The sequence below is a fragment of the Trachurus japonicus genome, chromosome 1, assembly GCF_045865225.1.
Source record: "Trachurus japonicus isolate A0001 chromosome 1, Traja_1.0".
Lineage (NCBI taxonomy): Eukaryota > Metazoa > Chordata > Actinopteri > Carangiformes > Carangidae > Trachurus > Trachurus japonicus.
This window is the reverse complement of record NC_140907.1, coordinates 14,628,853-14,653,253: the sequence shown is the minus strand read 5'-3', so window position 1 is coordinate 14,653,253 and position 24,401 is coordinate 14,628,853. Positions and strand designations below refer to the sequence as shown.

Sequence of the window (24,401 nt, the reverse complement as noted above, 5' to 3'; positions counted from 1 at the left end):
AGAGATACAACAAGATGTAGCTACAGGGAACGATTTCACATAGCAAGAGTGAGCAGGAGGCAAGATATGGCTTTAGGTTTCATACACAATAATATAAATATCCATAACGTTTTCTTCCCGCTGTTCACTGTTGAAATGTTGCAGTAGGAAATAAATCACCTCTGTGCATTTATTTAAGCTGATACAATAATGCAGGTCCCTCTCTCACTTATCCAGTAATTCCTCAATGAGGTGAAGAAAAATTTCCTACTCTCCAAGAGTGGACAGATTCCTGACAAGGGGGCCCAGAGAAACTCCAGATATTCTAGCCCAGCACCACCCACAGTGTTATGTGAAGACAAAGCGTGAAACAGAGGGAGACGAAGGAGGTGGAGGGAAAGCGAAAAGAGACTGAAAGAGAAAAGAAAAATAAAAGGTGGAGAAGGGTTGGGGTTGAGGGAGGGGAGGGAGGACTAGCGATATCCTGACTGTGCTGTCAATCGAAGCTGACGACCTCGGAGGGCCCAACCAACAACAGCTGCAGGAGCCTCTTATGCACACTCACATGCACATATACCTTGGGCCTCCCGCAACTTCACGGGGGAGACCAGAACAAACAGATGACTCAAGTTTTTCCACCATGCGGACAAAACATGTAAGTTATTCCACCAGAGTCTGCGCAGGTTTGTCTCTTTAGTACTGTAACAGCAAAATACATGATTTTGTTTCACATTTGTAGAATTTATGTCATTTAAATGGATTAAAATCAATAAAAAAGTTAATTAATATGATATCAAATCACATATCACATTACCAACTCTATGAATCTCTTGCTATAGTCATGCACAGTGACCATTACTGAACCCATTCTGACAGTTAATTGTTATACAGTAAAGACCTTAGGTAATATCATGTGATGCACCATGACTAATCCTGATGTCATATCCGTTCCTTATAGATAAGATGCTGAATTCCACAACATTACAGCGTATTTTCAAGTAGGAATCATCTGGTGAACAGATGACAAAAAAGAATCCTACGATACATTACAAGATCCAGTCAGTCCTTCGCTCTCACTTGTCTGCATTATAGAGTGTGAAAAGAGTGAGTATGGAGAGACGAAAAATCATCAAATACAACAAACTGCCAGCCCCCAACGCTGCACACCAGACCAACACCCCACTGTGCCGCAGTTAGACTGATTAATCGTGAAAGTGTGAGAGATTAAAGGGGGCACATCCCAGGGTTGCTGCTAATGGATTTAATATTCATGAACCCCTAATAAGGAGGGGGAAGGCAAGAGGGATCCAATTTATCCATGCAGCCTGTTTTCTTTTTCTTTTACTACACTTGTGGAAAAAAGATTGTGGTGAAGCCTGCAACTGTTGGAAAATGTCATATTCATAAATGCACTTCCACTTTATTCACATCAACCAGCCTTAGAGGTCTAATGTATTTGTGTGAATGTGTAGCAGCTTATAGTATATACATCTGTACTCACCTGATGGCTCCTCTGTGCTGCTGGATGGGGTTGTAGGAGGTGCGACTGGAATCTCTTCTCCCAGAGAAAAAAATACACACAAAGAAAGATCAGTTTCACTATCATTTGCATCGATGTTGTGATTATGTAAATATGCATATTTTCTAATAAGGGAGGATTAAGGCAAACCAGTTGAAAGGAATTAATATGTCAGGATCAGGGCCATGAGTCCCCTATAGCTATGTCATATTTTGTTTTTCAACAGACAAGTTTTTAGTGTAAAATGGATGATACAGTGCATTATGTGCAGGTTTTCCTGTCTGGTTGGAGAAACAAAACATATGGTTTTGTGCAAACACTGTATAGTCTCAAACAAAAGGTATAATATGCTTAAAAGTGTCATGAGACACTGTGATCATTTGTAGTATCTGGGGGTCAAGGTGCAGACACATATATATTTTTTGTGCACTCCACACTCCCTCATTTATTCATCTCACTGTTGAATTATTATATTTCTGCGATACTTCAATGTTCTCTATAACTACTGTACATCTGACCAATAACAGGCCTGGAAAGTCCAAGGGAATTTTAAAAATCAATTGTGAGAACAAGGCTGAACACCGCTGCCAGGCTGAACAAAGCTGAAGTAGTTATTGAGCTCACTAACACACTACGTTACTGAAGCTCAGTTAAACGGCAGCATTACAAGGTACAGCAACTGAAATTACAATTACAGTTTCATTTCCTGCTTTAATTGCCTTATGGATCATCACCATATCCTCTTTCCAAAACCGAGAATTTCGGTGAAAAAGAGTTTGCAGCTGTGAATTGCATTCTACAGTACAAACCAGCTGGGTGCTGGTGGATTCAAAGATTCGCCACAAACTGCAACTTCTGGCTGCACCTTTGCTACATGTCATTCCACATCTCTCTGCACCATAATTTGGTCGTCATCCGTTGGATTTAAAAAAATAAATAAATAAAAAGGAAAAAAAAGTGACTCTTGCAACACCAGGATCTAGAGTCCCAGCTGTATCCTGTCGGTAATTTGGTTGTTTTATTAATGAGTTTGATGCACAATAAATACTGGTAACTGCTTTCAAATGATCTTTCTTTATCCAGTTGGCATTTCTCTCCTTTATCCTCCTCTCTTGAAGCAGTGATGGCATGTTGGTTGTCCAAAGACTTGATTCTCTCAGCCTTCCTTCATACTCTGGGTAGGAAGTCGACACTCAGAGAAACCATGCACAAAGAACGGCCCTCTTATCTCCAAGGGAGCAGGATGGCAACAGAAGGTATAAAACACATAACGCTTTATTTGTTATTGTGGGCAGGAGGGAGAGAAGGGGCTAATCAAAAAAAGTCTCTGGAGAGCAGCGAGGGGGGAATACGAGGACAAAAAGCAAAACCACAGAGATGTATCAAACGCATGCAAAGAAAGAGGTCGACACACTGAGGGAATAGGTGCACAACAGTGGTGGCTTCAGCTGTGCAAAGGTGAAGAGTTTGAGGGAAGAAAGAAAGAATCAAGTCTTTTGATCACGTAAAATCAGAGTTTCCCAGCAGCAATCGAGGGAACCTGCCTCCTACTTTTTCCGAATGTACACAACATTTACGTCAATTGTGCACCATAAATCAGAATCTGCGGAATGATGTGCATGGCCATTGTTGACTTGTAGACATAATGAGGCCTTCTCCCATGACGAATTGGTCTATATAATGACAAGAAAAACAATCACTGCCAAAACAATGGCGCCTGAAGCCCAGAGGTCCCTGTTGTTGATCAGAGATCTTCCATCAGTATTCAGTCGCCACGCGTGCCAGTTTAAATAATGAACCCGGTTCTTGTAATTGACTCGTGCAGATTTATGGCTGACAGTGCTGGAAGGTATAGCCTACACAAAGTCAAAAATATGATATGACTCCCTTTTAGAATGAAACTTGGCAATCGCTATGGCTGAATCTAACAGGGGGCTGTTACAGATTAAACTAGACTACGCAGCGATCATCAGTGAGGGACTTGATTTCTGTTTTCTGGGGATCACTGTGTTTGACTCCTCAGCTCTGACTTGATGTTCCCAAGAATCACTGATATCTGATGGTTTAATTCATTCCTGTATCATCAGCTATATCTATCCATGTTGAGATTCATCCCCTAAGAACTTAATTCCTTGTATCTTATCATGATAGCAAAAGCCCCAATTGAAGCATGTATGAAACAAAAGAGCCAATCAGTGTCTGTCAATTGGTATCTTTAAGTACAGGCCTTACCTTAAGTAATACTAAACTTATTCAGCTTCAATATATTTTGGTTTATAATGATAGATGGATACTGAGAACAGCTCCTTTTTTCAACCCAAAACTCTCTGCTTTTTTATTTTATCTAAGACACTTTGGGGCTTGGAGTCACTGGTTTTATCAGCTCTGGGTTTTAACTTAGATTTATGGAGACCAACAGGCCAGGAGGGCTATGTTGCCATAACCCTAAGGTTCAGTTTAATGGTGTGTTTATTTAAGACAGCAGTCGGACACTAAGCACTTGTCTGAAGAAAAGGATGAGAAGATTTAAGCAGTGTGGGAACGTCTGCTGTCGCACTGTGTGTTTTGGTGCATTTATTAGACAGTGCATGACTTGAATATGCACATGTGTGTGTATTATCACAGATTATAGTGTCATGCCCCCCCCCCCCACTCCTTTCAAATGTGTGGAATAGACCATATTGTCCTCCGGTGAGGCAGATGTGGTAAAGACTGGTTCCACGTACTTATGCAGGGGGCAATGGGCGAGCGGCTCTGCTGGTAGCCTTTAGCACAGCGGTTGCATGTGATACCAGTCACGCCGTCTTTACAGGGACATTGTCCTGTGGTTTGGTTACAGGTTTTGCCAGCAGCACCCACGGGATGGCAATCACATGCTGTGAGGAAACAGAGGAAGAAAGAGAGGCACAGTGAGTGGTCACACACACGCACACACACACACACACACACAGCCACATACACACACATGTGGGGAGATACAAACATAATTTCTATAGAGAGTGCAGGTGGGTACACAGCAGCAACGGCAGCAGTGGTGGCAACAATAACAGGGTGGTGAGAGGCAGGTGGAGGCGTGCACAGACAGACAAAACCTACTCCAGTTCAACACCACAGTGAGCATGGTGTCACGACTGAAAGAGCAACACAACCTCTGAAGTCCACAGACATTTCTTGACATTTTGACACTGTTCGCTAATTGGCTAATTAGCATGTAGCCATCGCATCCGCCATTATTAAAAGCTGCTAAGACACGGTATCAGCATAACCTTGAATCACAAATTTGTCTGTGTGTGTGCTCTTGCATATGAGAGTGGCTGTTTGGCCTTGGTATGTGTGTGTGCCAGTATTGGAGTGAGCTGTGGGACTGCAGCTGTGTATGTGAGGTAAAGAGGGTTGTGCATGTTTACCAAATGATAAAATAATGGAGGATAATCCTAATTGCCTGTTTCTGATTAATGCCGAGCTTTGAATGTGAGCCCAAAACGTCTGTCACACTTCCTCCCAAAACTTGGGGGGTCTATCGAACACATATGCTTCAGGAATGTAATCATTTTCCAATTGCTCGCCCCACAATCCAAGCCCTTAACTTATTTCACAGCCAAACCCCTGTCAGGCTTGAATTCAGTGTTGAATAAAAGTTGTCTGAGAGTTGTTTCTTTTTGTCTGTTTCTGGTTATAAATAGTAGTGACTCTGGCAAGGAGGGGTGGTCGAGTTAATAATCTCCCTCACAAACCACGTACAGTAAATCCTGATGGTCTAATCTATAATCTACAAAGCCAAATACGCTGTTTGTAACCAACCACTATATTCCTCATCCCTCCAAGTGTTATATTTTCTGTTTATTTCCTATAGAGAACCAGTGATGCTGTCTTTCAGCCCAGGGGTTGGGTCGGCACTGATCATTGGCTGCCCCTCCCTGAAGATTTTTTTTCTGCGTTGTGTCACTTGTCACTCTGAAAGCCTTCAAAGGCTTGGCTGAATTATGTACTTAGAGGTTTTTGGGGGTATTTAGTGGTTTGGCCTGTTTTGTTTTTCACCACACAGACTGTTCAGCCCACGGTACAAAACCATAGCTTCAAAGTAATCTATTCATTTCATTGAAATTAGTGTTTAAGGTATTTAAATACCAAAGAAGATATTTACCAATAGTAAAGCTGCATACACACAATCAAAACCACAAGTTTCTACTGTATGTTAATAGAATGGATTAAATAACAATGTGACTATTGGAACAGATGTTACGTGATTGTTTCATTTATCCCCCCCAGAAAAAGAAAAAACAGTGTCAGATATAATGCAACATGTTCTATATCTTTACTTTGTCCTACAGTGTCGCTATGGTTGTTACTTCAGGTGAAATGAGATGGGAGATCCACATTACAGCAGGCCTCAGGGACAAGACTGCTGTAAAGTGGTAATGTAAGATGGTATCTGTTCTCTTTATGATCGACCTCAGACTTTTAGAAAAAACAGAGTTGCTGCTTTATGAGATATTTTGACAAGTGAAGTGGTAGAAGATGACTCAGTCCATTATTTTGTACAGGAGGCCGCACATATCAGCAGGCCGCCTCCTCTCGCCTCCCTATCACATGCTCTCCCGCTTTTATCTCTATTGCCCGTTTCCTGTGATTCAGCTTCTGTTGCTGCTCTTATCTCTCTGTGTGTGTGAGTACTTGTGCTGCTACTTGTCCGTTCTTATCAGACTTAGAAAGCCTCCTTAAAAGTGTGTGTACCTATTAGCACCTTTATCAGACCAATCTGTCACTGCTTTCATTGCTTAGTTGTGTCTAGCTCAGTGTGAAGAACGACACACACACACACACACACACACACACACACAAGTGCATTAGGTCTCAGGAAGCCCAATAAGCAGCGTGGAGGCTCATCCAGCACGTCTTCAGGCCTGTAAATTTAGGAGTATGTCACAGGGGTTTGAGGCACAGGAGGGTAGAGTGCATTTTTGCTTGGAGTTTAAAAACATTCATCTTATATTTTCAAGAGCGTATGCCTGTAACCACAGCTCAGAGGCTGCAGCCGGCGAGTAAATCAAGGTGCACAGCACATGGTCTACAGGTGGGAAGTCTTCCTCTACGCATTTGGTCCGCATCCACTTGCAGGCCTGCTGACAAATTGGTCGACTCTCTGGTGGGGTGACCCACCTGCTTGTGGATGGACTGGTTTTCTGGGGGTGGGAGCGAGAGTTGTGGTGTTAAGTGTGTGTCCACTTCATGGTTAAGTGGCTGTGTGCTCTGCTTCATGGCTACTCTAGATGACTCAGGGAGATATGGGGACAAGAGAGCAGGAGGCCCTTTGTGTCTTAACATGTCCAGCAAGGAAAACTGACAGAGGAAAATGATAACAAGTGTGGGTGTGTGCATGTAAAGCTTTTCTCAACAACATACTGTAGATGTGAATCTGAAGTATCAGTCCTGTATAACTGTCATGCCAGAGAAAAAAAATGAAAGATGTTCTTGGTTAATGGGGAGAGGAGGCGTTTTCAAAGGCGGGCAGTTGAGCTTAAGTCTGAGATTGCACAATGTGAGAATTTTTCAATTTTTTTTTTTTAACTCTGCCAATTGTTTACCATAAAGCTGGTGTTTGAAGTCTGCTCCCCCTATTTGGTTTGTGCGCTCTGTGCCAATAAGAAGTTGGCCCTGGAGTGAAGCCAAGCTACTCAAGTCTGTGTTCTATTATAATTAGGTTTTTCTCCTCCACAAGTATCTTTGGAGAGCAAAAAGAGACTGTGTTATTGGGTTGTTGCACCACAAATAAACAGCTTTCTAAATGACGTGTTTATCGGATAGAGGCTGAGTCTTGCTTGTTGCAGTGTTTAGCGTTTTATTGATCAAAAAAAGAGGTTGAAACAGTGATTGCTTTTGGCCACAGAGAGCAGCTGAAATGTTGGACATTTTTATGAAGTTTGTGACGTTTCATGCACAGCTCTGCACATGTGTGTTGTTCTAATTGAAAACACACCGATATCAGCACACCCTCGGGGAATCCAAAGCTAAAAGTGAAGTCATGAAAAACAATATTTTTCAAATCCCAAGCATTTTATATGTGGTCAATAATAATAATAAAAAAACCTATTGTGTCAATGGAAGACATATGCTGGGGAGAGTGGAGGAGGTTTTTTAACATGTTATTCTGATCGAAAGAGACCATCCCTCAATCAAAGCCTAATTTCCCTCAGTATGCAAAATATGTTCCTCATCATCCCACTGACCGATGTAATTTTATGATGGTTTAAGTTCAGATTTGAATGTGAAGGCATGAATTCAATCCATCAGTCACAGAGCCAATGCCAACCTCCTCAAGCTTGATCTTATTAAGCTGAGCTGCTCCTCTGAGGGGGACTGATCAAGAGCAGCATTCATTATTTGGCAAAGGTCTCTTATGTAGTGATTGTTGACGTTCAATATACTGTAGGCTCCGTGTTGAGATGGACTCTGTTTAACGTTGAAGACAGGCTTTTAAAATCTGTACCAGTGTGACAAACAAGGCTAAAACACAGCTGATTAAACTCTACAGACTTATCACTGCAGAGTGACATTTGTTATCTCAGTTGTGTGCCACAAGTGTTGAAAGACCACCTACGGTGCTGCATCTTTTTAATCTCACTACCACCTCTTCAAGTTAAACTCACGCAGTTCTATGTCAAATACACTCACTTTGTTTTATTCAGATTTCAGTTAAACACACAAGCAAGAGCTGCTTGAAATGTATTCTGTGTTTACACTCTTACTCAATGAGGGGTGAAGTTATACATTTTGCCCTGTAAATGTAGCCACCGGGCTGGGCTCACTCTGCAGTGGATAAGCCGCTGCACTCTTTTACTCGTAATGGCCTCCTATGGAAATGAGCTGCTTTCTGGGAGGATTGTATTACGCATATAAAAGCGAACTCTTGTCCTCTTCGACCTGCCCCGCGCTCCTACGGTGCTCTTTCTCTTCCAAAAGCCACACAGCATAAAAAAGAGGCTCCTCTCCTTTTGAATTCAATAAATAACCAAACCTCTTTAATCGCTGTCACTTCAGTGCAGCACTCACGCTGCTTGAGGGGCAGGCAGAAATTAGTTCTGCAGTTTGAGTTTCAGTGAATTATCTTGAGTTATGATGTGGTAAACCTGAGAGAATTTGGCAGGGCTAGACTCTGACAGCATAACTTAAAGCATACAGGTGTTTGATGTAGGGAAAGAGCTGTGTGCTGTAACTTTAAGTTCATTAACAAAGAGAGCAAAAGCATGTAATACAATGACACACATCCTTAAAGTATTCATGTGTAACTTTCCAAATATAGTTCATAAAAATGTTTTAATTGGCAAAAAGAAGCAGTTCATGCTTTGTATCATTTGTCAGCATGGGGTGATTACCACAACCCTTTATTGTAAGTCTGTTTTGATGTAACCGAATACCTCAGTAGAGCTTGGACAGTGTTTGCTTATAATTACACAGGGCTGGGAGAGGTGGGAGGTGCATAAACTCTGGTAAATTTCATGGATTAAATTGAACCAAACCGTTTGGGTGAGCTGACAATTTTATAAATGATGATCAAATGTGTTTATACTTCAGTTGGTTGAGAGGCAGAAGAGAATGTGAAGGAGTCCGGAGCGAGTCTCTAGTGTGGGTGAGACGATTTAGTATTTACAAACTTGGAGGCTCTGATACAATGACTATATTACATGACTGCACTCCTGCTATGAGCCTACGGGACTGTAATTATCATATAACAATAATGTTATTGTAGATCATATCATCGGATTGTTATGAGAGTCCACAGAGGGTTTATGGAGCTAACGTAACATGCAGAGTTTTTTTTCTTTTAACTAAATCACTGTGACATTAAAATTGTGCTGTGATGTTGATTGATGACAGCGACATTAATTAATGATGAGCAGAATAATGCAACTGTCACTATTTTCATTATTGATCATTGTTCCATGAGATTAATTATTTTATCATTTGGTTTATAAAATGTCAGGAGGGAACATCCTCAAACAGCTTGTTTAGGCCAGCCAATAGTATGAAACACAAAATTACACAAAAAAAAGAAAACAGGAAAAAAGCAGTGAATTTGTATTGGAAAGCGGGAACATTTCTGCTAGAAAAACAAGAAATAGTTCATCCAAGTTTGATTCTGTTGCTTCTTCATTAAACTGAAACTGAAATGAGTGAATGTTGCAAATATGTACACATCACATTAGCAGTGAGACCAAGAGCACCAGGCGCCCGTCAGAGGAGATGAGAAAACCAGCCTGCACACAGACAGAGTTCATGCATAGAGGACAGATGAAGATGTAGGAGGCCAAGTTCCTGTCAGGCTCCAAGTCAGTAGCACTAGTTATTAAAAAGTTCTTACACACATGAAACATAGAGCCAGCCCTACATATCCAGAGGCGTATGTACGATACATAATCAGTTTACTCCAGATGCCAGAGGTCCATACAGGTGCATTTTTCACAGCTTATGACTTGATGTTTTGACTTTTACTTCATGACTCATTTATCCAAAGTTTCCTAACATCAAATTAGTCATCGTATGAGAGCAGAATTCCACAACTGAGCAGCCTGTTTTCTGGTTATGGTAAAAAAAAAAACATTTTAACGCTGCATGAAATGAGGCTTTTTTCTTTTTCATTTTGCCTTAATTTGGTTCATGTGCTTCAGAACGTGTGAACCTGTAATGTATTTGTTTGCATCTCCGTTCCTGCTTGTGCTCAGTTTCTCAGTTGTTAGCACACTAACAAAGCCAGCAGTGCAAGCAGAAGTCTTAAGTCATGGTTTCATGTTTTGGACAAAAAAAAATGAATAAAGTAATGTAATGCGTCAGAGAATTGTAGTGATAAATAAACAGTTAATGACTATTTCTGACATGATTTCATTTTAAACAATGTCTCTTAATTTTGCGGAGAAATGCACACTTGCGCAGCAGGACCATGAGGCATCAAACTTTTCCACTGCGAGAAACAAACCCTCATGAAAGTGAGTTATGGGATGCTGAAAGAATCAAGTCTTGGACACATGAGAAGGGATGTAAAAATAACAAAAAAAAGAGAGAGAAAAAAAGGAGGTTGAATCTCCACAATTAGCTCGGCTGGTAGACACAGCAGAGGATAAGGGTTAATGATACACAACGTCCTGATGTGATGAATGTCTGTTTGCATTCCTGCTCGACAGGAGAATGGGCCCAAAGCCACAGAAGGTGTTAATGTCAGTTTAGGAATATCACTCATGAGCGGCTGCAGGGGTGAATAAATTGATGCATTTGTCAGAGAGCTTTGTTATGAATTTGTGTGCATGCAGAGAATGAAACGTGCTTGAAATGGTTGCTGGATGTCAGGAATTTAATGAGACTAAGTGCGACATGTTTGACAAATGTTTTTATTTCAGCAGCACTAAGTATGCCCATGGAAAAATGTACTTTCTGAAAAGGGAAAAGGTGAAAATTGAAAACTGATGGACTATTTTCTCCTCTGAACCCACGTTTTTTTTGTTTTTTTGCAGATGTTTTACTCTTCAGACATGCCTTCTGTCAAACTGACGAATTGGTCAGTTTATTTATTTACTCCCTGGTGAATGATATAAGAAAACTTGGGCTTAAACTGTCAGCAGGCAGCTAATATTTCCTCACGCGCTGCCTTTGGAAGTGGGCGCTCTGAAACCCTCAGTCAGGTATGTGTGTGTGTGTGTGTGAGTTGTATCTATACGGAACGACTCGGAGGTGTCTCAGGGCTTGTTTGCACAGGGATTCAGCTCCTGTTATCTTTCCCTGCAGCAATAGAAGAGGTGAGAAAACATACCATCTCTCTTTTCCATCAGCCACCCCCTCCCTGCTTCCTCCTCCTCCTCCTCCGCCTCCTCTCTTTCTTTGACCCTTATTAGCTACGCTGAGGGCTGATGGCAGGCGATTCATCCCGGCACTGAGTGGCGACCACACCTGCATGGGGGTGTGTCCCTCTGGTCCTCCTCATTTCCTCCTCTTCTCCTTACCCATCATCCCTCCCTCCCTCTCCCCCCCTGCCATTTTTCACTCTCCATCCACCCCTCTCAGCCTGACTTTTGCCTCGCCTTCCTCCTCGTCTCTGCAGCTCTTCCACCGATCTTCCTGGGCTCTCATTCATCTTTGACCTGCACCGGGGATCACTTCGCACCTCTGCTCTGTTTGTTTTGCTTGTCCTGTCATTCCTTTAACCCACCCGAACGAAGCCAAATAACTCAGCGTCGATGAGAGAACACCCAGCCCAACCCGCCCATACCACCACGACCTCCACAATCCCAGCAGACCCCCAACTCATCTCTGCTGACAGAGGGAGATGAGGGTGAGACAGGCTCAGGAATGTAAAGACTGCTGCCTTCCCCCACTTACTGTAAATCATCTAAAACATCTTCATTTCAGACTTAAATGATTTCAGTCGCGTCTTGTATTGAGTGTGCAAGTATCTGTATGTCATTCTATATTATATATTCTTTTAAAAAGCTGCACACTCTTACTTTGAATAGCAAAACAGACACAGTCCTAAAGCTAGCTTGTTGCACAACATGTATTTGAAAAGCTTTCTGGACTCCTTCCTTTATCTCAACGGACTTTTTCTGTCCAACTTTCTTAAGAGGCCACCTGACTGCTGTGACTGTGGTGGCCAAGGAGAAAACAAAGGGGAGAAAATACAGCACTGTACCTTTGCAGGCTTTCCTGTGTGAGATGGGTTTGGACAGATCTCTGTAGTAGCCCTCCTTGCAGTAGTGACAGTGGCGACCCGCCGTGTTGTGGCGACAGTTGAGGCAGACTCCACCACTCTTCCTCCCCGACAGCTTGTAGAGCTCCATGTTGAAACGGCACCTTCGGGCGTGAAGGTTGCAGTTACACGCTGCGGAGGAAACAAAACAGGACGCAAAGAGTTCAGACAAATTTATCTGATGACCTTTTTTTTTTTTACTACATTATTCTGTTTTGTTGGATCCTGGTGGCAGCTTACACTTTAACAACACAACAGTTAATGACAGACCGTTATTGGTTACTTGTTCCAGCAAATCACTGACAGTAAGTGGCGAGCAGTGCAGGTGCATGGGGGCAGTGGTGGAGTAACTATATGCATTTACTCAGGTCCAACACTATACTTCATACTAAAACTAAAACTAAAGAAAAACTACTCAAACTTATACTAAAAAATCATAATATACTCCACTGCAACAAATTGATAAGTTTACTTTCTACTTTGTTCAATTAGTTAAGAATATACATAACAAATGAATTAAAAACAATGTACAGGTATTGTAGGTAAAAATCAGCCTTTAATGATCCCTGAGGGAAATTTAAGAACCTACACATTAATGCAGTAATCATAATCCACTGACATAACACAGCACATTATTCTGAAATGGGCCTTTTTAATGAGTACTGTACTTTCAGTGTATTTTGGTGCAAACAATTTTACACTTTTGCATGAGTAAAAAAAAGAGTATTTCTACACTGTGCTGTTGCAGCCTCGCGTTGGTGCATTACTGTTTGCTAATGTTTTTTACTTCACAGTAAATTCTGCTCCTTTCCTCCAGTGTACTCATTTATAACGGTAATTCAACTATTGATACTGAAGGACATTTTTGTGGCCGTGGTACATCATCATAATTTCTTAGATCTTTTATTTATGTTAAAGAGATATAGATCTGACTTGATGCAGAGCCACCACTGATGCTGATATAGGTAAATAGAGTTAGAACTTTTCTGTTATTGAGGTCAAATGCTGCATCCTTCTCTTGTCTGTTTTTCTCTCCAGCTGTCTGTTTCTGTCAAACGCTTTCCTACACTTTTCCTCAAGGTCCTCCTCTCCCGAGTCCATACTGTACTAAACAGAAGTGAAGGCCTGGTATTACCATTCCTCAATTCCCTGTAAATCCCTCTGAGCATGTGCAGGACCTCTCACTCTCACGGCTTGTTTACTGATGAGTACAGTTGCCAGAGCTGAGTTTAATTATCCAGCTGATGTTTATTCATGACTTTCTGGCAGCAGAGTGAGGCAGACATGCCCAACTTCATTAAGACCGGCCGTCCGAGACACTGGTCCTCCAGCACCACCACAGACACATTCATACATTATTAACGGCAACACTTCTGATACAGTGTGTTGGTACATACTGTACAGCATGTGTGTGTGTGTGTGTGCGTGTGTGGAAATGGGGGTTATCTGTGTCCAATTGGGGTCCCCTGGTTGGTTCATCAGTCCATGTTTTTCTGCACCACCTCTTCACACAGCTTTTCATCATCTTCCCACCATAAGGGCAACTCTTACTCCCTCCAGCATCCCTTGACCTGACTTCTCACTTATGTATGTGTGTGTGTGTGTGTGTGTGTGTGTGTGTGTGTGTGTGTGTGTGTGTTTGGTGCAGGTATAACTCATGTTCTGGGGATCTGTGTCTGTTTACATGGACATTATAAGGGCTTGTTTTCCTTATGGGGACCTAAAGCATGTCCCCATAATGTTAAAACAATCAATATTAAAATAAACACATATTTGGTTAATGGTAAGACAAGTTGTAGTTCATGTCAGAATAAATATCCAGGAAATCTATATAAGTCAGTGTAATGTTTTGGAGACAACTATTTGTGCCTATAAGGTTGTATTTGTGTATTCACTGTGTGAGTTTCTGGATGCGTGTCTGGTTTTGGACCATTGGACCACTGGCTTCATTTCAAGAACCTAATTACAATATCATCTCTAAAATAGACTTGCCCTATGCACACACACACACAAGAATATCCGTTCCTTATCAGCAGTGCTTTGGCTTCTCCTGCAGGGCAGCAGGGGTTTAATTAGTGATATGATGCCTGCTCTCCCCCCTGCATGAGACTGTTGGTCCTAAGCTTTCCTAATGACCCTGATTCGCCCGAGAGGTAAAAACTGTATTTTTAATACAAAGAGACAACAAGATGATGATATTTACTTGATATCTTCCGTGGAAATAAGACTTTGTGATGTTTCACGGTGAGGAAATTTGGGTTGAAACGATCATCTTTACTCCTGTGGACTCACTTGACTGGATTGAGATCTATTATTTCCTTAAAGTGACACAGATCTGATGTTTTCATTGTTGTCTTGAGCTAGATTTACACCTGTGCATGACTCATATTGTGAGAATTTCACCCAGCAGAGCAGATTCTTTGCCTCACTGGAAAACCCCTAAAGCCCACTGATAGCCACAGCCTGATAGTGTGTGTCTCTGCGCAGCACTGTTGAGAGAGGGTTGTGGAGATAAAAGTGCATAAAACTTCCTTTCTTTCATTGACTTTTTCAGACTAACAGCCACAGAGATCATAGAATAACACAATGGATTAAAAGGGTCCCTGTTTAGACAGCTCTTAAATGATCTGTGTCAGTTTGTTGAAAAACCGGAGCTGGCTGAGTCCAGCTCTGGGCCACAGCTGGTGAAAGCTATCTGTGAGCTCGCCTGCAGGTACCAAGGATCACTGTATAGAGGAGTAAAGCCAGTAGAGGATAAGTGCACGACCTCAGACCTGCAGACATGTCTCTGTTACACTACAAAGATAGTTTCACACCTGCCCAAAAATGAATACGAGGGGAATTCTGGCCTACCGGACGACATGTCCCTGGTGAGGATAATGCGGTCATCCTGGGAGGCATGTTGGTTATTGTAGACCGTATTCAACCTGGATGTGAAGGTGTGGGGCAGAAGGCTACATTGTGTTTGAAGGTAGGATATTATCTCAGATAATGGAGACGAGTGAGAAACACTTTATCTAAACTCACTGACACTGCGCATGATGTAAGCTTGTTCACACAATACCCCTTGCAATGTCTACAGGGAAGAAAACGTAGGAAACTGTGTTGTGGTTGGCGCAACTCCAAGTGTTTAGTGCACGTAAATTCTTTTAAAAAATTACATCATCATAGCTTTGTCCAAATTAAGGCACATCTGATTACAAACAACTGAAGATTTGCACAGGGATACGTGATATGTCTGGCACAAGCTTATCAGGTTTCTTCTGGGAGTATAAAACACTGAATGGTCATTCGGGGGTATCCATGGAGTTACCTGTTTCCTTCCTCTATCAGCTTGTCTTCAAAGATCACATTATGATGTCAGCTGTGTTCAAAAAACCCTGTGAGACTGAACTCAAGTTTGTTTTTGCTACTGAAAATTCAGTAATCTTAATCACTCAATACCTGTTCAGTTCATAAATACTAGGCGGAACACATTTACATAGCAACGCACCATCACAGCTGTAGAAATTACTAGATAAGAAGCTGCCGCTATTCTCTCTTTGAGACAAAGCAAAAGTAAAGTGAACTACAGTGACATAAACACAGCAGCTGGTGACATCATTCCTGATACCATCTAAAGCTTAAAGATGGAAAGAACAATATCATGGAGCGTCTAGTTAAAACTAGTCCCTCACTCCCACAAAATATGAGATACAAGGTGTTTTGTTTCTTCTTTTTTTATATATATACCATTCAACAACAACAAAAAAATCCAGAGCACACAGCACTGTATTTGTGTGCGCAGCTTTCCTCTGATCATTTCCCTACAAAACAGTAAAACAGTGAAAATGGACACACACTGCTGCTGGAATACCTGCCACTTCTTTTCAGGAGAACCGCTGTGATAACAGTGTTAAACAATGGCAAAGAGGACCACAGCTACACACACTCACACACAGACACACATAGACACAAACACACACACACAAAAAACTCCTCACACCTGCTCTTTACAACTAAGGATTCAGGATTTCTGGCGGTCAGTACAGACAGAAAAGCAGAGTATACTTCAGCCAAACAAAGAGCTAAAACACCTTCATTCCAAGAACTCATACCAAAACACAAATGCACACACACACACACACACACACATGCATATGTTGGCTTGAATAAGTATAACTTTAAATACAGAAATAGAAAAATGCAAAAAGAGAGAAAGTTTTTTTTAAAATTAAAATATTACCCTATTAGCACAATGTGAGTGTATAGCTTTTTTCCCCTTTTTTTTTTGAATAATTAGTCCACAAAGACTACATTTTCTTCATGAGACACCCTAAACAGGGCAGACTGTTTTCAATCAAGTGCTCAAACTGCTTCAGGCTGGATTAGTGAGTCAGTGGCCGCCTGTAACTGCCCCCAGGTGAGCAGTAAATGGAAGTGTGAAGTGATACCCCTAAAACAAGTGTAATTGAATTAGCTGGATGAGGCTAAGCTTACCCGAAGCTTTTCAACACCTCCTGCAATGTTAACCACAACTATCTGAAATGACAAAAGGCTGCATTTGAGTCTCGCGGCTGTCTGAAAATTTTAACCTTCAACTGCAGAATTTAACAGGAAACTGATTTGTTTATCGTGTGTTGCTGTTTCCCGCACATCTTAGGAAACACGGGGGCCTCATGGTGGTGTCTGCATGTGTTTTGGAAAGTTGGCTAATTAGCGTCTCTGAGTGGTTCCCAGCCTCTATCAACTGACCTCAGGCTCGTAGCAGCACAGAGACAGCTTTCCCTCAGCTAATTAGAGGGAAAACTCAACCAACAGAGCTGGAGGTGGAGGTTAAGCTCATCGTACTTATGATAAGCCTGGGAATTGAGCAATGTCTGTCACATCCTCCATTTGCTCTAAAGAGACACTTGAGCAACTGATTTCTTCACTTTCACTCCAAATCCACACGCCGGGTTCGTTCTGCTGGATCTTCACTTCCCCGATTATAGATATAAACAGTGAAAAAATGACTTCATAAATTATCTGAAAACTTGCATTGGTTATTTTCCCACAGCTCTCAGGAGTTGTAAGCCTCCCTGCTGCTGGTACCTCCAGTGCTCACCCAAACAAGACAGAATACCAAAACCCAACACCAGCGCCTGCGAGCAGCGGCCTGACAGGAGCTCTGCTTCTCTGTCTGCTGCTTTTTAAACAAACACCAAGGGAAGTCTACAGATGAACATTTTCCTTTTATCCTGCGGTTTTCCCCTTAGAAAAGGGATCAGATGAACTTCTACACCCCCACAAGAGCAAATGAAAGAATATTGGGTGCCACCTGAGTTTACTACAGTGTGTCTGAGGTCAGAGGAGGTTTATGAGAAAGAAAATTTTCCTAGCTGTGTGTTCAACTAATTTCTGCAAATGTTTTCATAAAGTGTGCACCAGCATATCTGGATACTCAATTGATACTCTCCCCATAGTGCATTTAATTATATTATGTCACTTTGTGAAGCATTCATCACAGAAACACACACTCACTGTGGCTGGATGCACAGCGCTTAGGTGAGCTGCCCTCTGGCCTGCTTACCTTCAAGCAGCTCTCTCTCTCTCTCTCTCTCTCTCTCTCTCTCTCTCTCTCTCTCTCTCTCTCTCTCTCTCTCTCTCTCTCTCTGTGTGTGTGTGTAGGGGTCAGGTCGGTGGGGAAATGTGACACACATGCCGGGAAAGTTTGGGAGATTTGCTTCTTGTCATGGCCAAACACAGGATCAGATGTGTGTCAAATACAAAACCCCACACATATCCATTTCAGAGATCCAGTGTGTAAACACCTGATGTGTAACACACACACACACACACACACACACACACACACACACACACACACACACACACACACACACACACACACTAACTCCTATAACACTGACTTGTTTTGCTCATTTGTAGAGCAGATCAGATCAGGGAAGAATGGTGTATTTAGTGTGTTTGTTTGTAATTCAAAATGCTGAGTAAGACGTAACAATCTGTGGAGACATGAATGTGAATATTATGGATACATTAATACGAGGTTTACCTCCAGTCGTCGGAAATTGATTTCAGCTATAGCCTAGAGAAAAATAAAATACCTACATCTGACAAAAATTTGTGTGACAGAATAAGAAGAATTATTTCGTATCAGTGACTATAATTTCTTTCATTTGTTTGTCAGCAAAATTGCACATTAACAAACGAGTTATGTGTTTAGTTAGACAGCAGCTCTGTTGACAGGAGGAAGTGTGCAACATTTTTTGGACTGAAAGGGTGAAACTATACTATAAACAAACAGCAGCTGGGAAAAATGTCGGCAAAAGAAAGAATAGGTGATAAAATGACAAAATAAAAAACACGATAATAACAATCATGATAATAATAGTATTTCAACGTCTGGCATTTCAGACATTACAAACAATCATTTTGCAGCCAAATGAATTCTTTGTTGATATTGTCTCAGAGATGAGAGGTTTTAAAACACTGTCCTGGTGACAGGTTGCTGTAGCCGTGCCTGATATTAGACTGATGTCGGACCACACAAATGAAGAGAATGTGAGTCAATGGCATTTCGCTATGAAGAAATAATCATGATAATGACTGTTTCTCCCAAAACAAGTGAAGAATTTCACTTTTTTTTAAAAAGCCCCCATTATAACTGTTGAGCCAAAACACTGCATGATGCGAAGTCACAGAAAAAATTATGTTCACGCTGTTACTAACATGTAACAAATATTTTATCCTCTGATTTAAATCTGTTGTTGTGGCAACAACTAACTTCAATTGCATCCTGTTTCCAGGCTCTGCGTTCAACTGTTTATTTATCCTCTTATAAATTAGAACAATGCTTGTTTTATCTTGTGTCTGTTGACCCAGACACTGGCATGATAAAGGCGGGAATTTCCAAATAAATGCAAGCTAATTGTAGGCTTTTAAGGGATTGGGATGATAGATGAAATACTCAGTGTTTTTTATTTGATGTTCTCTTTAGATACAATTACAGCTTTATAGAAATGTCACTTGACATTACTGCCTCAGTCCATTTTTTTTAAAGAAGCAATTGTTTTTCCTTCATAAAGTTTCCATGGTATATTTAATTGCTGTACAAAAGGATCAACACACATCTCTGCTGCTTACAGCAATAAATTTCCCTGTCAACAACATGCACTCAGGTCTTCATTCTAAAATTCTGCTGCACCACATATTTCATATTTTTGACTTGCAGTAAAATCAGAAGAGAGGAAAAATGGAGAAAAACAAGACAACACCAATAAAACTTTCAACATGCTTGACAAACCAGAAACCATGACTGTAAATTTGGGTTTTTCCCTTTTTTTTTCTTTTGCAAGATCTGTAGTAAACATCTAAATTTTAGATAAAGACAAAACCAAATTCCACTGTGACAAAAACAAGCCTCCACTTTTATACCAGCAATTTGAACAAATATAATATGATAGAGTTGACTGAAAAACGGGAATTCATTCTGAAGATGTCAAAACAGCTTTCATGAAATTAACACACCCAACCAGGTGCCCAGTACACTGAACAGAGAGCCAGAGAGGATTTTCGAGAGGACGGGTGAGAAAGGAGGGTACTGATGTTTGGGGTTAACTCTAATGTGCGTGTAGAGCTGGCCTGTGTGTATTGGGGAGCACCCTGGGAATGCCATAAAACTCTGGGGTGATAGTGCAAGGGTGTAGGCGAGTGGGAAGAGGGAAGGCAAGGCAGGATGAGGCGCCCACTGCAGAGATTATGTCAGGCTAATTTAATTCCTTTATTGCAGCCAATTAGCTGCAGCACTTTAGCCCCCTGTGAGCTCTCTAGCCCTCTTCACTCGCTCTAATGACCCCAACTAAACTCTGGATTCCCCCACCTCCTTCCAAAGAAGGCCATGTTTCACACCCGCTGTATTTTTCACAAGATGTTATAGACACTGAAACAAAGATGAGAAAGTGAGTGAGAAAGAATGAGTAAAATAGGGAGAGAAAGAAAAATGTGGGATCAGAAAAGATGAAGTGGACAGAGGGGAGGGAAAGAGACCAGGCTGCTGTTTGTAAATCCCAAGCCTGTCTTGAGGAGACTTGGCTAATTGAGATCAAGTCATACAGAATATTCATCAGTCCTGCAGGGTTATCAAAGGCAGATTAAATATGCGGTGAGGACTGATTTCCAGTGGACAGATTCCATTTGCAGTCAAGCAGCCTTTGCTCGCTTGTCTGACCCTTTTTCATATATCGCTCAGGCTGTTTATTTATTTCCTGTCTTTATTTCATAATTTAACACTCAGATGTTTTCTCATATTTGGGCAAAATTATGCAATTCCCCGAGCATACAAGCAGAGAGCCTACGGTACATGCTCTGTCAGTGGGTGATAAAACGTAGTCTGATTATTAGACCGACGTAATTAAAGAGCTGTGAGAACCGCCTTGCCTCAGAGCGAGCAGGGATCCCTACTGAAGCTATTAGCAGTGGAGCGAAGGTTAACGTTAAGCAATGGATTTACAGTAGACTGCAAAGTAAATACCAGTAGAGCAGTGCACAACTCCATACACGTCGCATCTCGGCACAGGAGACTGTTTTTAATCCATGAGAACAATCTTATAAATGTGCAGATATAATATACTGCAAATGCAACCAAATGTACATTTAGTTTCATTGAAAACAGAAAAACAGTTTTTTGCTCTGTTAAACAACTTGTTTCATTTTAGCTCTACTTGTAACTATGTAACCTTCTGGTGATATCAGTGATTGTTTTTTTTTTATATATCTGTATTTTATTCATTTGTAATTGTTGTCCCGTATGTTTTAATATTGTTTGTGTTTTTTCTATCCTGTAGTAATTTTCTGCATTTCATTTCATTTCACACAGAGTGGCGATCCTACATGGATGAATTGAATGAGCATTTATAACTATCTGTCAGTATACCACACTAGTTTTATTTCAAGTGTTCAAAATGATGTTTTTATATTCTGAGGCCAAGGGACAGAAAAAGAAAATCTGCGGTATAACATATTCTCATGTGCCTCATTGTTATGTAATCGAAACATAATGGAAGTGAATTGTGCCATTTTCTACACTGAAAATGGCAGAAACCATTTGCAGGCCAAAAATGCACACATTTTTTTTTTTTTTTTTTTTAATATTTTCTTCAGCATAACCTGCACACATTTCAAACTGAAAGCAGAAATGCGACTGAGACAATTTCAACACCATTATTTAATCCGTCTACTGTACATTTGTGTACATGCTGCCTCACAATCTGCAGCCGCCTCTGGCAGCATGCTCGCCTGCTCCGTGCTGAGTTAAATGGCCCATATATTCACTCTCTGTCTTCATGTGGGGGCTAATAAGGCTTTTCCTTTTTCAAGAGTCTAACTAGCCACACAGAGGCACAACAACAAAGAAAGGCCTAATGGCCTCCAATTTCCCGCATTAGTGCCCATTTAATGGCTGACCTGCCCTCTCGTTAGGCTGCGCAGCATGGGAGCACTTCTCAGCCCTGGTGCATGTGCACACACACACATCACGCAGAGTACTTTAGCCCTCCACAGGCACATTGCCTTGGGCCCCTGCAACACTTCCACCCCACGCTGAGACCGCATAATAGGCCAGTTTGTAAAAAGGGCTGGCCTGTGATCAGTGGTGCATCCATTTGCTGAGTAATCAAGGGTCTTTTGTCTGAGTGGTGTGTATAGAACAGTGTGTGTCTGGGTGTGTGTGTGAGAAGGTGTGCGTGCATGTATTTGTGCAAAATTGTGCACTCGCATGAGAGAGAGAGAGAGAGAGAGAGATGGAGTGGGGTGGATTCTCTCTGCCCATCTGTCTTTATTTGTGTGCCCATCACTCTTAAAGTGTGTGCCTCCGTGTGAGTGTTTGCGTGAGTAATTTCGAGATAAAGTGGCGCTGCCTGGAAAGATCTCCTCCAATTCATGTCTATGGGAAAAAAACAGCTGACATACAGTGCGGGAATAAAGGGAGCCCGTCTAGAGCCACGGAGCGGCTGACGAGAGTGCGTTGTGTGTATGTCAGCTATGCCATAAAAATGCCATGGGTGGAGGATGACATTGGCAGGTCCTATTCAGAGCTATAGCGGTGAAAGGGTCTTTAGGGTGAATAAAGATTCCTTAGGCCTGTCAGGTCCCCATTGCTCCCCACTGAACAATACCCACTAAGAGCAGCTGTCTTAATAGCGTGAGCGACTGACAGCTTTAGGAGCGGTGCGATGCTCCGAGCAGCATCTGCGCAAACTTTCCAAACAACGCTCCGCTGTGTGATAACATAATACAAGCAAACAGGACAGTATGGTGTTTGCCAGAAAGTTTGGACAGTGAATGCAGCCTGTACGTTTCTATTACACATGAATCTTTAAGGAACCTGACCTGAAAGAGTTGGCAGAGCTGCCATCACCTCGATGTTCAGGAACCTCATGTGTGAACGGATGTCGTGGCACGAAAGCAAAAGATCCGTCCTGAGCGTGATGCTGTTTGGAGCTAACTGGATTTAAGGTTCCCGTAGCAGAAAGACCAAAAATCTCTGTTTTCACTTATGAGAGTGGTTGAGTTTTAACTGAAGGGCTCGCAGTGGGAATGCTGTATGAATGTATTGTGTTGCACTGATGGAGCAATGTTTCTTTTACAAAGTAAGTAAGGGCGGATTTACTGAAACAAGTGGCTGACGTTTCTTCCTGCCATCAGTGTCTGATCTGTTAATCACAGTGTGAACTATCTGAGACTTCGCTCCTCCTCGTCAAGTATAAGCTGTAAATCAATTGTGCAATGGTTTGCAACCGCAGTGCAGCGCCCTGCCATCAAACGGGCTGTCGAAGCCAGCTATAATAACCTTTCTCCACAGTCTTTGCTCCCTATTGTTTTACATCCAGCCATTACCTAACCCTGTCTCCTCCGCCTAGAGCCTCACGCATCCGCAAACACCACACAGGCTTTCACTAAGAGGATGCACATCGGAAACACTCGAGACAGATCTCCAAATCTTCCCTAAACAAGGGCTCTCCCCGCTCATGTCAAACATCACCTCCAGTCTATTTACCCAGTGAGTTTGGTTACTATGGGACTAGGAGATTCGTAGTGTTTTGGGTTTCACAAAACTTCTGGCAGGTCGTCTTGCGCGTTGCTGGCCCTGAGGCTGGCAGGGATGGGCCGGTGCTGTCAGCGCGAGACAATGAGGCAGAGCTTACACTGAGCTAACTCACGCTCCTCCATAGCTGTGATTCATACTAATCCCACAGCCTCTGCAATTAAGGCAATCACTCTGTTCCAGCAAAGTTAACTAAAGATTTTAAACCCAGCGTATTTTAGCAGAATGCAGTTTGCCAACACTGATTGGCGGCTGTGAGCTGAGAAAATAAACAGTGTTTGAAGATTAGATGATTAGAAGATTAGATGAGTAAATTTGGCCCTTCAGGCTGGAAGAGACAGTGTTTCCTCATTTGTGATTCAGACAAAGACAAAGAAAGGGCACTGCATATCTTCATCAGCAATCATAATGGCTCATCATTTTCTTTCTTGCTTGCCTTTTTTTCCCCCAAAAGACTTTTTTTTACCTACAGTATGTGAAGAGGAGCCCTGCGGGAGAAGGCACTCCCTACCTTTCTCTGGTAAGTGTTTCCATATTGGACTGACTCAGTCTTGACGGTAAGCAGATGAGTCCTGGATTGGCGATGAGATAACGCTCACTTGGATTTCTTTCTTCTGTGTGAACATCCATGGTTACTTCTCCCACTTTGCGTGAGGCGATACTTTTTTCTTACAAGTGTCTACGATCTGATAGAAATTATTGAAACCTGGAAATTCCTCCGGCTCAGCTGCACCCTGCACTAACCCTTGAAGATGCAGTTGACAAAACTTTCACCACGAAGTAAGCTCGGTCATTGTTCTGCTTTCGATTGAATTGCATGATCTTCAGCAGCAGATGAAACTGCCTTGTCCTAGAAATCTAGATACTAACCTCACCGGGCTGTAAATGCTAAATTTAAGCTCTGCACTATTTTATTGCAGGCTCATTAGCAACCACAGCACCATGACCATGCTAAGCAGGTGGGAAACCTTTGACCTTCATGCACACCCCATACATTCCTTTTCCAAGTCCCCATTACCAAGTTACCACTCCTCCATAATGGGCCATGACCCTCCTCCTCCACCTCCTCCACTCCATTTTCCTCT

At 41.9% G+C, this 24,401-nt stretch overlaps 1 protein-coding gene across 2 annotated transcripts in view; it reads right to left on the bottom strand.

Moving 5' to 3' along the window:
* Positions 1-24,401, bottom strand: part of ntn1a (netrin 1a) — a 58,404-nt gene that overhangs the window by 13,750 nt on the left and 20,253 nt on the right. The window contains exons 3-5 of one of the 2 annotated variants that reach the window (XM_085774396.1): positions 12,174-12,362; positions 4,225-4,374; positions 1,481-1,534 (exon numbers count right to left, since the gene is read on the bottom strand). In XM_085774396.1, coding sequence (XP_085630522.1) covers positions 1,481-1,534; positions 4,225-4,374; positions 12,174-12,362 — 393 coding nt within the window. The remainder of the gene's footprint in view (positions 1-1,480; positions 1,535-4,224; positions 4,375-12,173; positions 12,363-24,401) is intronic. The other variant, XM_085774407.1, reaches the window with a different exon arrangement.